Genomic DNA, 13,007 nt, shown 5'->3' on the forward strand with positions numbered 1-13,007 from the left:
TATTAACAGAAATAAGATAATACAATACAATAGTAGTAGGGGACTTTAATACTCCACTTACATCAATGGAGACATCACTGAGACAGGAAAACAATAAGGAAACACTGGCCTTGAACGACACAGCAGACCAGATGGACTTATATAGAGAACATTCTATCCAAAAGCTGCAGAATACACATTCTTTTCAACTGTACACAGAGCATTCTCCAGGATATATCCCATGCTAGGCCACAAAACAGGTCTCAATAAATTTAAGAAGATTGAAATCATATCAAGCATCTTTTCCAACACAAATGTATGAAACTAGAAATCAACTACAAGAAGAAAACTGCAAAAAAACACAAACATTGTGGAGACTAAACAACATGCTACTAAACAATTAATATGTCAATGAAGAACTCAAAGAGGAAATAAAAGATAACTTGACACAATGAAAAAGGGAAACTACCACAATCCAAAATCTATGGGATGCAGCAAAAAGCAGTTCTAGAAGGGAAGTTCAAACCAATAGATGTCTATTGGTCTATTTTCTTGTTTCTCAAGAAACAAGAAAAATCTCAAATAATCAACCTAAATGTACATGTAAAAGAACTAGACGGGCTTCCCTGGTGATGCAGTGGTTGAGAGTCCGCCTGCCGATGCAGGGGACACGGGTTCGTGCCCCGGTCTGGGAAGATCCCACATGCCGCAGAGCGGTTGGGCCCGTGAGCCATGGCCACTGAGCCTGCGCGTCCAGAGCCTGTGCTCCAAAACGGGAGAGGACACCACAGTGAGAGGCCCCCATACTGCAAAAAGAAAGAAAGAAAGAAAGAAAGAACTAGAAAAAGAAAAACAAGTAAAGACCAAAATTAGAAGGAAGGAAATAATAAACATGAGAGTGAATAAATTAAATAGAGACAAAAATAGAAAAGATCAATGAAACTAAGAGGTGGTTCTTCAACCACCTCTTTTATCTTTAACTTTTATCTTGAAGTTTTATCTTCAAGATAAAAAAATTGACAAATTTGTATGATCCTTTGGGGGTGGGTGGGATGAATTGGGAGATTGGGATTGACATATATACACTATTGATACTATGCATAAAATAGATAACTAATGAGAACCTACTGTATAGCACAGGGAACTCTACTCAGTGCTCTGTGGTGACCTAAATGAGAAGCAAATCCAAGAAAGAGGGGATATATGTATACATAAAGCAACTATACTGCAATAAAATAAAAATAAAAGTTATTTTAAAATGAGGGGGGAAATCAGATCCCTGTGGGTCTTTAGTATTCTCCTACATAATTTTAGCTTCATTCTGTAGACCATGGAAAGGCACTGAGTTATTGTGAGTAAAGGAGCAAGAGGCTTAGATATGAGTTTTAAGAAGGTAATGCTGGAAATTAGTAGGCTCCTAAAAGTATTTGTTAACTGAATGGAGAAAATGATGGCTAAAGATTAGGGGATCAGATAAAAGGTACTGTTACTATTTGGAAAATAATGGAAGATAAGGTGGAAGACCTCTCATTCAATGAAATCAGGGACTGAATTTGATCAGTCATTTGCTTTAACAAGCAAGGAATTAAGAAAAGATATATACATTTACCTTAGAGATTATAGTTTTAACCTGAGACATATACGCGTACACTCATCCAGCAATTGTATAATACAGTGCCAAGGCCCTTCCTCTGAGTATAAGTATGCTAATTGGAATTGTACCATTTTTCTTGCATGAGCCACACTCATATTTCTATTTCTTTAAATTGCAGCAAAGAGCAATCAAGTACTGAATCTTAAAGACATGTTTATGAACTTTTCCCAATTATGTTTGGTTCACTTTTCTCATACTTATTTGAATTATAATATTTTCAGCCACTCACTCTCACCAAGTCTTTCCAAAGAATTACAACTTAGTTTTCATAGGAACAGCTCTCTTACACACTCAGGTTTCATTGGTTTACATAATATTTAATTAAATACTATAACATAATGAAAAGTACAACTACATTGACTGGCTTGTGGAAAAAAAATACACTGTTTCTTGGTAAAAAACATACAACCAAATGTTGGGACCAGGAAAGTTCAATGTACCAGACAATCTCCTACTAGTCTCCAATGATGAGTGTGAAAGAGGATCGGAAAGTATTGTTAATGAGGTGATTTGACTAATTGGGGATTGGCTAACAGAGCTTCCATTGTGATGATGTGAGCAAGAGCAACAGCAGTGGAAAAAGACAGGAGAGGACAAATTGAAAAGACATCAAGACACAGCTTTGGAAATAAACAGGCTTGAGTTCAAATTCTGACTTCATCACTTAGCTGTGAACCTCAAAGTTTCTGTTTTCTTACATGTAAAAAAAGAATAATGCAGTGTAGTGAAAGATTCATTGGGAAAACAAAGCTTATGTACTTAGAAATGTGCCTGACACAAGTAAGAAGAATGATATTGTCAGTAGAATTTTATGATGAATTGATAAAAGTGAAGACTCAAAGATGATTCTCTACTGTCTACCTTGCCTGAATAAAAGATAGTAAGATAAAAAATATAATACCACTAACTGAAGGATGAGAAATGGGAGAGGAGTTAAACATGTTTTCAGGCTGAGGGGAAGGAACTAGCAGCAAGAGAAATTTTTTTTAAAATTAGAAGTTAAAAGTGGTTTTCTCTGTTTAAAAAAATTGACAAACTTGTAGACAGACTCATCAAGAAAAAAAAGAGCCCAAACCAATAAGATCAGAAATGAAAGAAAAGAAATTACCACCAACACCACAGAAATACAAAAGATCATAAAAGAATACTGTGAAAAATTATATGCCAAGAAATTAGACAATCTAGCAGAAATGGATAAATTTCTAGAAACATACTATCTTCTAAGAATGAATCGTGAAGAAAGAGAAAATCTGAAAAGCACAATTACTAGCAAGGAAATTGAATCAGTAATCAAAAAGCTTCAAAAAACCCAAAAAGCTCCAAAAAAACCCAGATGGCTTACAGGTGAATTCTACAAAATATTTAAAGAAGAGTTAACACCCATCCTTCTCAGGACTATTCCAAAAAATGAAGAGGAAGAAACACTTCCAAACTCATTTTATTAGGTCAGCATTACCCTGATACCAAATCAGACAAAGACACTATTAAGAAAGCAAATTATACGCCAATATCCCAGATGAACACAGACGCCAAAAACCTCAACAAAATATTAGCAAAATGAATTCAACAATACATTAAAAGGATCATATACCATGATCAAGTGAGATTTATTTCAGGGATGTAAAAATGGTTTAACATCACTAGATCAGTGTAATACACCACATTAACAAAACAAAAGATAAAACTCACATGAATATCTTAATAGATGCAGAAAAATCTTTTGACAAAATTCAACATCCATTCATGATAAAAACTCTCCACAAAGTGAGTATAGAGGGAACATACCTCAATATAATAAAGACCATATATTATAAACCCACAGTTAATATCATACCCATTGGTGAAAAGGAAAGCTTTCCCTCTAAGGTCAGGTGCAAGACAAGGATGCCCACTCTTACCACTTTTATTCAGCATATTATTAGATGTCTTAGCCACAGCAGTTAGGCAAGAAAAAGAAAGAAAATTTAGCTAGGAGCAGTGCAAAAAAGAGACAAGAGCGATCCCTGGACCGACCAAAGCCCGTGCACCACTGTATTCCTGTGTTCATTGTCTACATCTCACTGTCGTTGCGACCATGCCCACGAGAAATGCTGAAGGGGATGCTAAAGGAGATAAAGCCAAGGTGAAGGACAAACCACAGAGAAGATCTGCAAGGTTATCTGCTAAACCTGCTCCTCCAAAGCCAGAGCCCAAGCTTAAAAAGGCCCCTGCAAAGAAGGGAGAGAAGGTACCCAAAGGGAAAAAGGGGAAAGTTGATGCTGACAAGGATGGGAATAACCCTGCAAAAAATAGAAGTGTTATAACGGGCCAGGTACAGAAAGCTGAAGGTGCTGGAGATGCCAAGTGAAGTGTGTACATTTTTGATAACTGTGTACTTCTGGTGACAGTAGTTTGAAATACTATTTTTTTATCAAGTTTTATAAAAATTCAGAATTTTGTTTTACCTTTTTTAAAGCTATGTTGTTAGCACACAGAACATTTAATTGTTGTTTTTTTGGGAAGGGCACATGTCACTAATAGAATAATTCTGAAGCTGGATTGATGTGGGGAAAAAACACCTTTCCTGTCCAGTTTTGAAACACTTCCTCTTGGTTCCCAGGAAGGAGGGATTCCTTGATGTTGACACACATTAGCCATGTTGGCACAAACTCCTTGTGGTATGGAACAACTAAAATAAGTTTTTAGGTGCTCTTCTCCCTCTCCACTCTCAGCATAGACTTAACTCTCTTAAACCCAGAGACCTGTTGGAACCCGACCCCCCAAAATTGGTTGCTAGTATGTCAGGCAATCTGGACTTTCCAGTGTCATCATTGAGATAGCATCCCTCAAAAGATGAATGATTCCTTTTTTAGATTGTGGGTCTTCAGATTGATTTTTCTACCATTTTCATTTCCATTTCCTGAAAGTCAGGGTTGGCTTGTAAAAAGTTGTTAAATAACATGCTAAATGTGAAATGTCAACCCACACTCTAAACTTTCCCTGTTCAGAGCATCACATGAAGACTTCATTGGGTTTTATAGTGAATTTCTGATTTTGGTAGTCCATTGAAAATGGGAGTTTGAAAATTGTTGTATACTGTTAACAATTATCTGCCCATGTCCTACCTGAAATAACAAGATGGTTTATAAAAGGTATCTTTAATAAAGCTGGATACAGTTTGGCTTGGGAGAAAAGGTATCCAGATTGGAAAGGAAGAAGTAAAACTTTCACTATTTGCTGATGACATGATACGTATATTAAAAAAAATCTCAAAAATTCCAACAAAAAATTATTAGAACAAATATATGAATTCTTTAAAGTTACAGGGTACTAAATTAATATACAGAAACCTGTTGCATTTCTATATAAATACAACAAACTATCAGAGATAGAAATTAAGAAAACAATTCCATTTACAATTGAATCAAAAATAATAAAGCACTTGGGAATAAATCTAAGGAGGTGACATGCCTGTACTCAGAAAACTATACAACATTGATGAACGAAATTGAAGAACACACAAAGAAGTGGAAATATATCTCATGTTGGTGCATTAGAAAATTAACGTTGTTAAAATGTCCATACTACTCAAAGTAGTCAGCATATTCAAAGCAATCCCTATCAAAACTGCAGTACATTTTTCACAAAAATAGAAAACACAATCCTAAAATACAAAAGAAAACACAAAAGACCCTAAATAGCTGAGGCAATCATACAAAGAGGACCAAAGCTGGAGGCATCTGACTTCCTGATTTCAAATTATATTACAAAGCCATAGTAATCAAAACAGTATGATACAGGCATAAAATCAGATGTATAGACCAATGGTACAGAATAGAAAGCCTGGAAATAAACTCATATAAACAGTCAACTAATTTTTTATTAGTGCCCCAAGAGTACAAAATGGGAAAAGATAGTCTCTTCAATAGTGTTGAAAATATTAGATATCCACATGAAAAACAATGGAATTAGACCATATTTTACATCATATGCAGAAATCAACTCAAGATGGATAAAAGACTTAAGCATAAAACCTGAAACCATAAACTACTAGAAGAAAACATAGGGGAGAATGTATTTCAGATTGGTCTTGTCACTGATTACTTGGCTATGTTACCAGAAACACATGCAACAAAGACAAAACATAAACAAGTGGGACTACATCAAACTAAAAACTTTCTACATGGCAAAAGAAACAATTAACAAAATGAAAATGTGAACTGAGAGAAAACATTTGCAAACTACATATTTGATAAGGGATTAATACCCCAAATATGTAAAGAACTCATATAAATCAATAGCAAAAATACAAATAATTCAGGTTAAAAAGAGCAAAGAACCTAAACATATATTTCTCCAAAGGACATGTACAAATAACCAACAAGTAGATGAAAGAGTGCTCAACTAATCATCAGGAAAATGAAAATCAAAAGCACAAAATATCACATTACACCTGTTAGGACTGCTATTATTTTTTTTAAAAAGATAAGTGTTAACAAGGTTGGGAAAAAAGGGAACACTTGTAAATTGTTGGTGAGAATGTTAGTTGGTACATTCTTTATGGAAAAACAATACATATGTTTCACAAAGAAAATAATAATAGAGCTACCATATGACCCTGAAATCCCACCTCTGGATATTTATCCAAAGGATTTGAAATCATGATTTTCAAAGAGATACCTGCACTCTTATGTTCATCACAGCATTATTCACAATAGCCAAGACATAGAAACAACGTAGATAGCCATTACTGGATGAATGGAAAAGTAAATCATGGTATATACATACAATGGAATAATATTCAGCCTTTAAAAAAGAAGGCAATCCTGCCATCTGTGACAACATGGGTGGAACTAGAGGACATTATGCTGACTGAAATAAGCCAGACAGAGAAAAAAAATACTGTCTGATCTCAATCACATGTGGAATATAAACTAGTCAGCCTCAAATTCTTAGAAAAGCACAACCTTCCAAGACTGAACCAGAAAGAAATAGGAAATATAAACAGACCAATCACATGCACTGAAATTGAGACTGTGATTTAAAAACTTCCAACAAACAAAAGCCCAGGGCCAGATGGTTTCACATGCGAATTCTATCAAACATTCAAAGAAAAGCAAAGACCTATTCTTCTCAAAATCTTCCAAAATATAGAAGAGGGAGGAACACACCCAAACTCATTCTATGAGGCCAACATCACCTTGATAGCAAAACCAGACAAAGATGTCACAAAGAAAGAAAACTACAGGCCAATATCACTGATGAACATAGATGCAAAAATCCTCAACAGAATCCTCAGCTAGCAAACAGAATCCAGCAACACATTAAAAGGGTCATACACCATGATCAAGTGGGGTTTATCCCATGAATGCAAGGATTCTTCAATATATGCAAATCAATCAATGCGATAAACCATATTAACAAATTGAAGGAGAAAAACCATATGATCATCTCAATAGATGCAGAAAAAGCTTTCAACAAAATTCAACACACATTTATGATAAAAACCCTTCAGAAAGCAGGCACAGATGGAACTTACCTAAACAAAATAAAGGCTATATATGACAAACCCACAGGCAACATCGTTCTCAATGGTGAAAAACTGAACATTTCCTTTAAGATCAGGAAAAAGACAAGGCTGTCCACTATAACCACAATTATTCAAAATAGTTTTGGAAGTTTCAGCCACAGCAATCACAGAAGAAAAAGAAATAAAAGGAATCTAACTCAGAAAAGAAGAAGTAATGCTGTCACATTTACAAACAACATGATATTATACATAGAAAATCCTAAAGATGCTACCAGAAAACTACTCGAGCTAATCAATGAATTTGGTAAAGTAGCAGGACACAAAATTAATGCACAGAAATCTCTTGCATTCCTATACACTAATGAAAAATCTGAAAGAGAAATTAAGGAAACACACCCATTTATCATTGCAACAAAAAGAATATAATACCTAGGAATAAACCTACCTAAGGAGGCAAAAGACCTGTACTCCAAAAGCCATAAAACACTCATGAAATAAATCAAAGATGAGACAAACAGATGGAAAGACATACCATATTCTATGGATTGTGAGAATCAACATTGTGAAAATGACTCTACTACCCAAAGCAATCTACAGATTCAATGTAATCCCTATCAAAATAACACTGGCATTTTTCACTACTACTAGAACAAAAAAATTCACGATTTTTATGGAAACACAAAAGAGTCTGAATAGCAAAAGCAATCTTGAGACAGAAAAACGGAGCTAAAGGAATCAGGTTCCCTTATTTCAGACTATACTACAAAGCTACAGTAAACAAGATAGTATGGTACTGGCACAAAAACAGAAATGTAGATCAATGGAACAGGATAGAAAGCCCAGGGATAAACCCCCACACATATGGTCAAGTTATTTTTGATAAAGGAGGCAATAATATACAATGGAGAAAAAACAGCCTCTTCAATAAGTGGTGCTGGGAAAACAGGACAGCTTCATGGCAAAGAATGAAAGTAGAATGCTCCCTAACACCATACATAAAAATAAACTCAAAATGGATTAAAGACCTAAATGTAAGGCCAGATACTATAAAACTCTCAGAGGAAAACATAAGCAGAACACATTACAACATCAATCACAGCAAGATCCTTTTTGACCCACCTCCTAGAGAAATGGAAAGAAAAACAAAAATAAACAAATGGGGAGGAGCTTCAAGATGGTGGAAGAGTAAGACGTGGAGATCACCGTCCTCCCCACACATAGATCAGAAATACATCTACATGTGGAAAAACTGAATGCTGGCAGAAGACCTCAGACCTCCCAAAAGGCAAGAAATACCACACATACCTAGGCAGGGCAAGAGAAAAAAGAAAAAACAGAGACAAAAAATAGGGATGGGACCTACACCAGTGGGAGGGAGCAGTGAAGGAGGAAAGGTCTCCACACACTAGGAAGCCCCTTTGCTGGCGGAGACTGCAGGTGGCAGAGGGGAAGCTTTGGAGCCAGGAGGAGAGGGCAGCAACAGGCTGTGGAGGGCAAAGTGGAGAGGTTCCTGCATGGAGGATTGGTGCTGACCAGCACTCACCAGCCCGAGAGGCTTGTCTACTCACCCGCTGGGGCGGGCGGGTGCTGGGAGCTGAGGCTCGTGCTTCAGAGGTCGGATCCCAGGGAGAGGACTGGGGTTGGCTGTGTGATCACAGCCTGAAGGGGCGAGTGCACCACAACTAGCCGGGAGGGAGTCCAGGAAAAAGTCTGGAACTGCCTAAGAGACAAGAGACTTTTTCCTGCTTCTTTGTTTCCTGGTGCATGAGGAGAGGGGATTTAGAGCGCCGCTTAAAGGAGCTCCACAGACGGGCGCGAGCCACGGCTATCAGCGCGGACCACAGAGACGGGCATAAGACGCTAAGGCTGCTGCTACAGTCACCAAGAAGCCTGTGTGCAAGCACAGGTCAATATCCACACATCCTCTCTGGGCGGCCTGTGCAGCCCACCACTGCCAGTGTCCCGTGATCCTGGGAAAACTTCCCCGGGAAAACACGGCGGGCCTCAGGCTGGTGCAACATCACACCGGCCTCTGCCGCTGCAGGCTCACCCCGCATCGCATCCGTACTCCTACTTCCCCCGGGCCTGAGTGAGCCAGAGCCACCGAATCACCTGCGCCTTTAACCCCTTACTTTCTGAGCGAAGAACAGACACCCGCAGGTGACCTACACACAGAGGCATGTCCAAATCTAAAGCTGAAACCAGGAGCTGTACGAAAAAACAAGAGAAAGTGAAATCTCTCCCAGCAGCCTCAGGAGCAGCGGATTAAATCTCGACAATCAACTTGATGTACCTTGCATCTGTGGAATACCTGAATAGAGGATGAATCATACCAAATTGAGGAGGTGGACTTTGGGAGCAATGATATATATTTTTTTCCCCTTTTTCTCTTTTTGTGAGTGTGTATGTGTATGTATCTGTGTGCGATTTTCTCTGTATAGATTTGGATTTACATTTGTCCTAGGGTTCTGTCGGTCCGGTTTTTTTATTAGTTTTAAAACATATTTTCAACAAAAAATTATTTTTCCTTAATAATTATTTTAATAAATATATTTTATTTTATCTTCTTTCTTTCTTTCTTTTTCTTCCTTTTATTCTAAGTTATGTGGATGACAGGCTCTTGGTGCTCCAGTCACGTGTAAGGGCTGTGCCTCTGAGGTGGGAGGGCCAAGTTCAGGACACTGGTCCACAACAGACCTCCAAGCTCCACGCAATATCAAATGGCGAAAATCTCCCAGAGATCTCCATCTCAACACCAAGACCCAGCTCCACTCAATGATCATCAAGCTACAGTGCTGGACACCCTATGCCAAACAACTAGCAAGACAGGCACACAACTCCGTCCATTAGCAGAGAGACTGCATAAATTCATATTAAGGCCAGAGACACCCCAAAACACACCACCATATGTGGACCTGCCCATCAGAAAGACAAGATCCAGCCTCATCCACGAGAACACAGGCACAAGTCCCCTCCACCAGGAAGCCTACACAACCCACTGAACCAAACTTAGCCACTGGGGACACACACCAAAACAAAAGGAAACTATGAACCTACAGCCTGCAAAAAGGAAACCACAAAATCAGTAAGTTAAGCAAAATGAGAAGAGAGAGAAACACATGGCAGATGAAAGAACAAGGGAAAAACCCACCAGACTGAACAAGTGAAGAGGAAATGGGCAGTCTACCTGAAAAAGAATTCAGAATAATGATAGTAAAGATGATCCAAAATCTTGGAAATAGAATGGAGAAAATACAAGAAATGTTTAACAAGGACCTAGAAGAACTAAGGAGCAAACAAACAGTGATTAACAACACAATGAATGAAATAAAAAATTCTCTAGAAGGGATCAATAGCAGAATAACTGAGGAAGAAGAACGGATAAGTGACCTGGAAGAAAAAATAGTGGAAAAAACTACTGCAGAATAAAGAAAAAACAATTAAAAGAATTGAGGACAGTCTCAGAGACCTCTGGCACAACATTAAACGCACCAACATTCGAAGTTTAGGGGTCCCAAAAGCAGAAGAGAAAAAGGGGCTGAGAAAATATTTGAAGAGATTAGAGTTGAAAACTTCCATGATATGGGAAAGGAAAGAGTTAATCAAATCCAGGAAGCACAGAGGGTTCCATAAAGGATACACCCAGGGAGAAACATGCCAAGCCACATATTACTCAAACTAACAAAAATGAAGTACAAGGAAAAAATATTAAAAGCAACAAGGGAAAACCAACAAATAACACACAACGGAATCCCCATAAGGTTAAAACCTGATTTTTCAGCAGAAACTCTGCAAGCCAGAAGGGAGTGGCAGGACATATTTAAAGTGATGAAGGAGAAAAACCTACTACCAAGATTACTCTACCCAGCAAGGATCTCATTCAGATTTGATGGAGAAATTAAAACCTTTACAGACAAGATTTGGTGGTGAGAGAGTTCAGCACCAGCAAACCACCTTTACAACAAATGCTAAAGGAATTTCTCTAGGCAGGAAACAGAAGAGAAGGAAAAGACCTAAATAAAAAACCCAAAGCAATTAAGAAAGTGATAATAGCAACAAACATATTGATAATTACCTTAAGTGTAAATGGATGAAATGCTACAACCAAAAGACATAGGTTGGCTGAATGGATAAAAAAACAAGACCCGTATATATGCTGTCTACAACAGACCCACTTCAGACAGAGGGACACATACAGACTAAAAGTAAGTGGATGGAAAAGATATTCCACGCAAATGTAAATCAAAGAAAGCTGCAGTAGCAATTCTTATATCAGAAAAAATAGATTGTAATACAAAGACTATTCCAAGAGACAAAGAAGGACACTACATAATGATCAAGGGATCAATCCAAGAATATATAACATTTGTAAATATTTATGCACCCAATATAGGAGCACCTCAATATATAACGCAAATACTAACAGCCATAAAAGGGGAAATCGACAGTAACACATTCATAGTAGGGGACTTTAACACCCCACTTTCACCAATGGACAAATTATCCAAAATGAAAATAAATAAGGAAACACAAGCTTTAAATGATATATTAAACAAGATGAATTTGATTGATATTTATAGGACATTCCATCCAAAAACAACAGAATACACATTCTTCCCAAGTGCTCATGGAACATTCTCCAGGATAGATCATATATTGGATCACAAATCAAGCCTTGGTAACTTTAAGAAAATTGAAATCGTATAAAGTAGCTTTTGCGAACACAATGCTATGAGACTAGATATCAATTACAGGAAAAAATATCTAAAAGATACAAACACATGGAGGTTAAAAAACACACTACTTACTAACTAAGAGATCACTGAAGAAATCAAAGAGGAAATCAAAAAATACTTGAAAACAAGTGACAATGAAAACACGAGGACCGCCCTTTGTGCTCACGTTCTGCCCTGCCATGCCCTGCTCTCAAGAGGCGCAAATCATCTCCCCCAGCAAACGGGCCCGGCCTGCGGAGGAGGGCGGCATGCGGCTCCGCTTTGTCCGGCTTTTGGAGCACGCCACCGCTCCGACCAAGGGGTCCGAGCGCGCCGCGGGCTATGACCTATACAGTGCCTATGATTACACAGTACCACCTATGGAGAAAGCCCTTGTGAAAACAGACATTCAAATAGCTCTTCCTTCTGGGTGCTATGGGAGAGTAGCTCCACGTTCTGGCTTGGCTGCAAAACACTTCATAGATGTAGGAGCTGGTGTCATAGATGAAGATTATAGAGGAAATGTTGGTGTTGTACTGTTTAATTTTGGCAAAGAAAAGTTCGAAGTCAAAAAGGGTGATCGAATTGCACAGCTCATTTGTGAACGGATATTTTACCCAGAAATAGAGGAAGTTCAAGTTTTAGATGACACTGAAAGGGGTTCAGGAGGTTTTGGTTCCACTGGAAATAATTAAAATTTATGACAAGAACAGAAAATGAGAAAATATACTTTTTTCCTTGAAAATAAAGGCTTTGCTTAAAAAAAAAAAACAAAAAAAACCCCACGAGGACCCAAAACCGATGAGCTGCACCAAAAGAAGTTCTAAGAGGGAAGTTTATAGCAATACAATCCTAACGTAAGAAACAAGAAACATCTCAAATAAACAAACAAATCTTACACCTAAAGCAATTAGAGAAAGAAGAACGAAAAATCCCCAAAATTAGCTGAAGGAAAGAAATCATAAACATCAGAAATAAATGAAAAAGAAATGAAGGAAACGATAGCAAAGATCAATAAAACTAAAAACTGTTTCTTTGAGAAGATAAACAAAATAGATAAACCATTAGCCAGACTCATCAAGAAAAAAATGGAGAAGACTCACATCAAAAGAATTAGAAATGAAAAAGGAGAAGTAACAGCTGACACTGC

The 13,007-nt window shown here is 37.6% G+C and overlaps 2 protein-coding genes across 2 annotated transcripts; both read left to right on the forward strand.

Moving 5' to 3' along the window:
- Window positions 1-3,707: 3,707 nt before the first annotated feature.
- Window positions 3,708-3,980, forward strand: LOC116747826 (non-histone chromosomal protein HMG-17-like). Its single transcript, XM_032620359.1, has one exon. The coding sequence runs from the start codon at window positions 3,708-3,710 to the stop codon at window positions 3,978-3,980; it is 273 nt and encodes a 90-aa protein (XP_032476250.1).
- An 8,060-nt stretch (window positions 3,981-12,040) lies between these two features.
- Window positions 12,041-12,619, forward strand: LOC116747677 (deoxyuridine 5'-triphosphate nucleotidohydrolase-like). The gene has a single exon (XM_032620152.1). It carries the CDS (start codon window positions 12,058-12,060, stop codon window positions 12,550-12,552), a length of 495 nt encoding a protein of 164 aa, XP_032476043.1. The 5' UTR covers window positions 12,041-12,057; the 3' UTR covers window positions 12,553-12,619.
- Window positions 12,620-13,007: the final 388 nt, after the last annotated feature.

This window comes from Phocoena sinus, chromosome X (genome assembly GCF_008692025.1).
Source record: "Phocoena sinus isolate mPhoSin1 chromosome X, mPhoSin1.pri, whole genome shotgun sequence".
NCBI lineage: Eukaryota > Metazoa > Chordata > Mammalia > Artiodactyla > Phocoenidae > Phocoena > Phocoena sinus.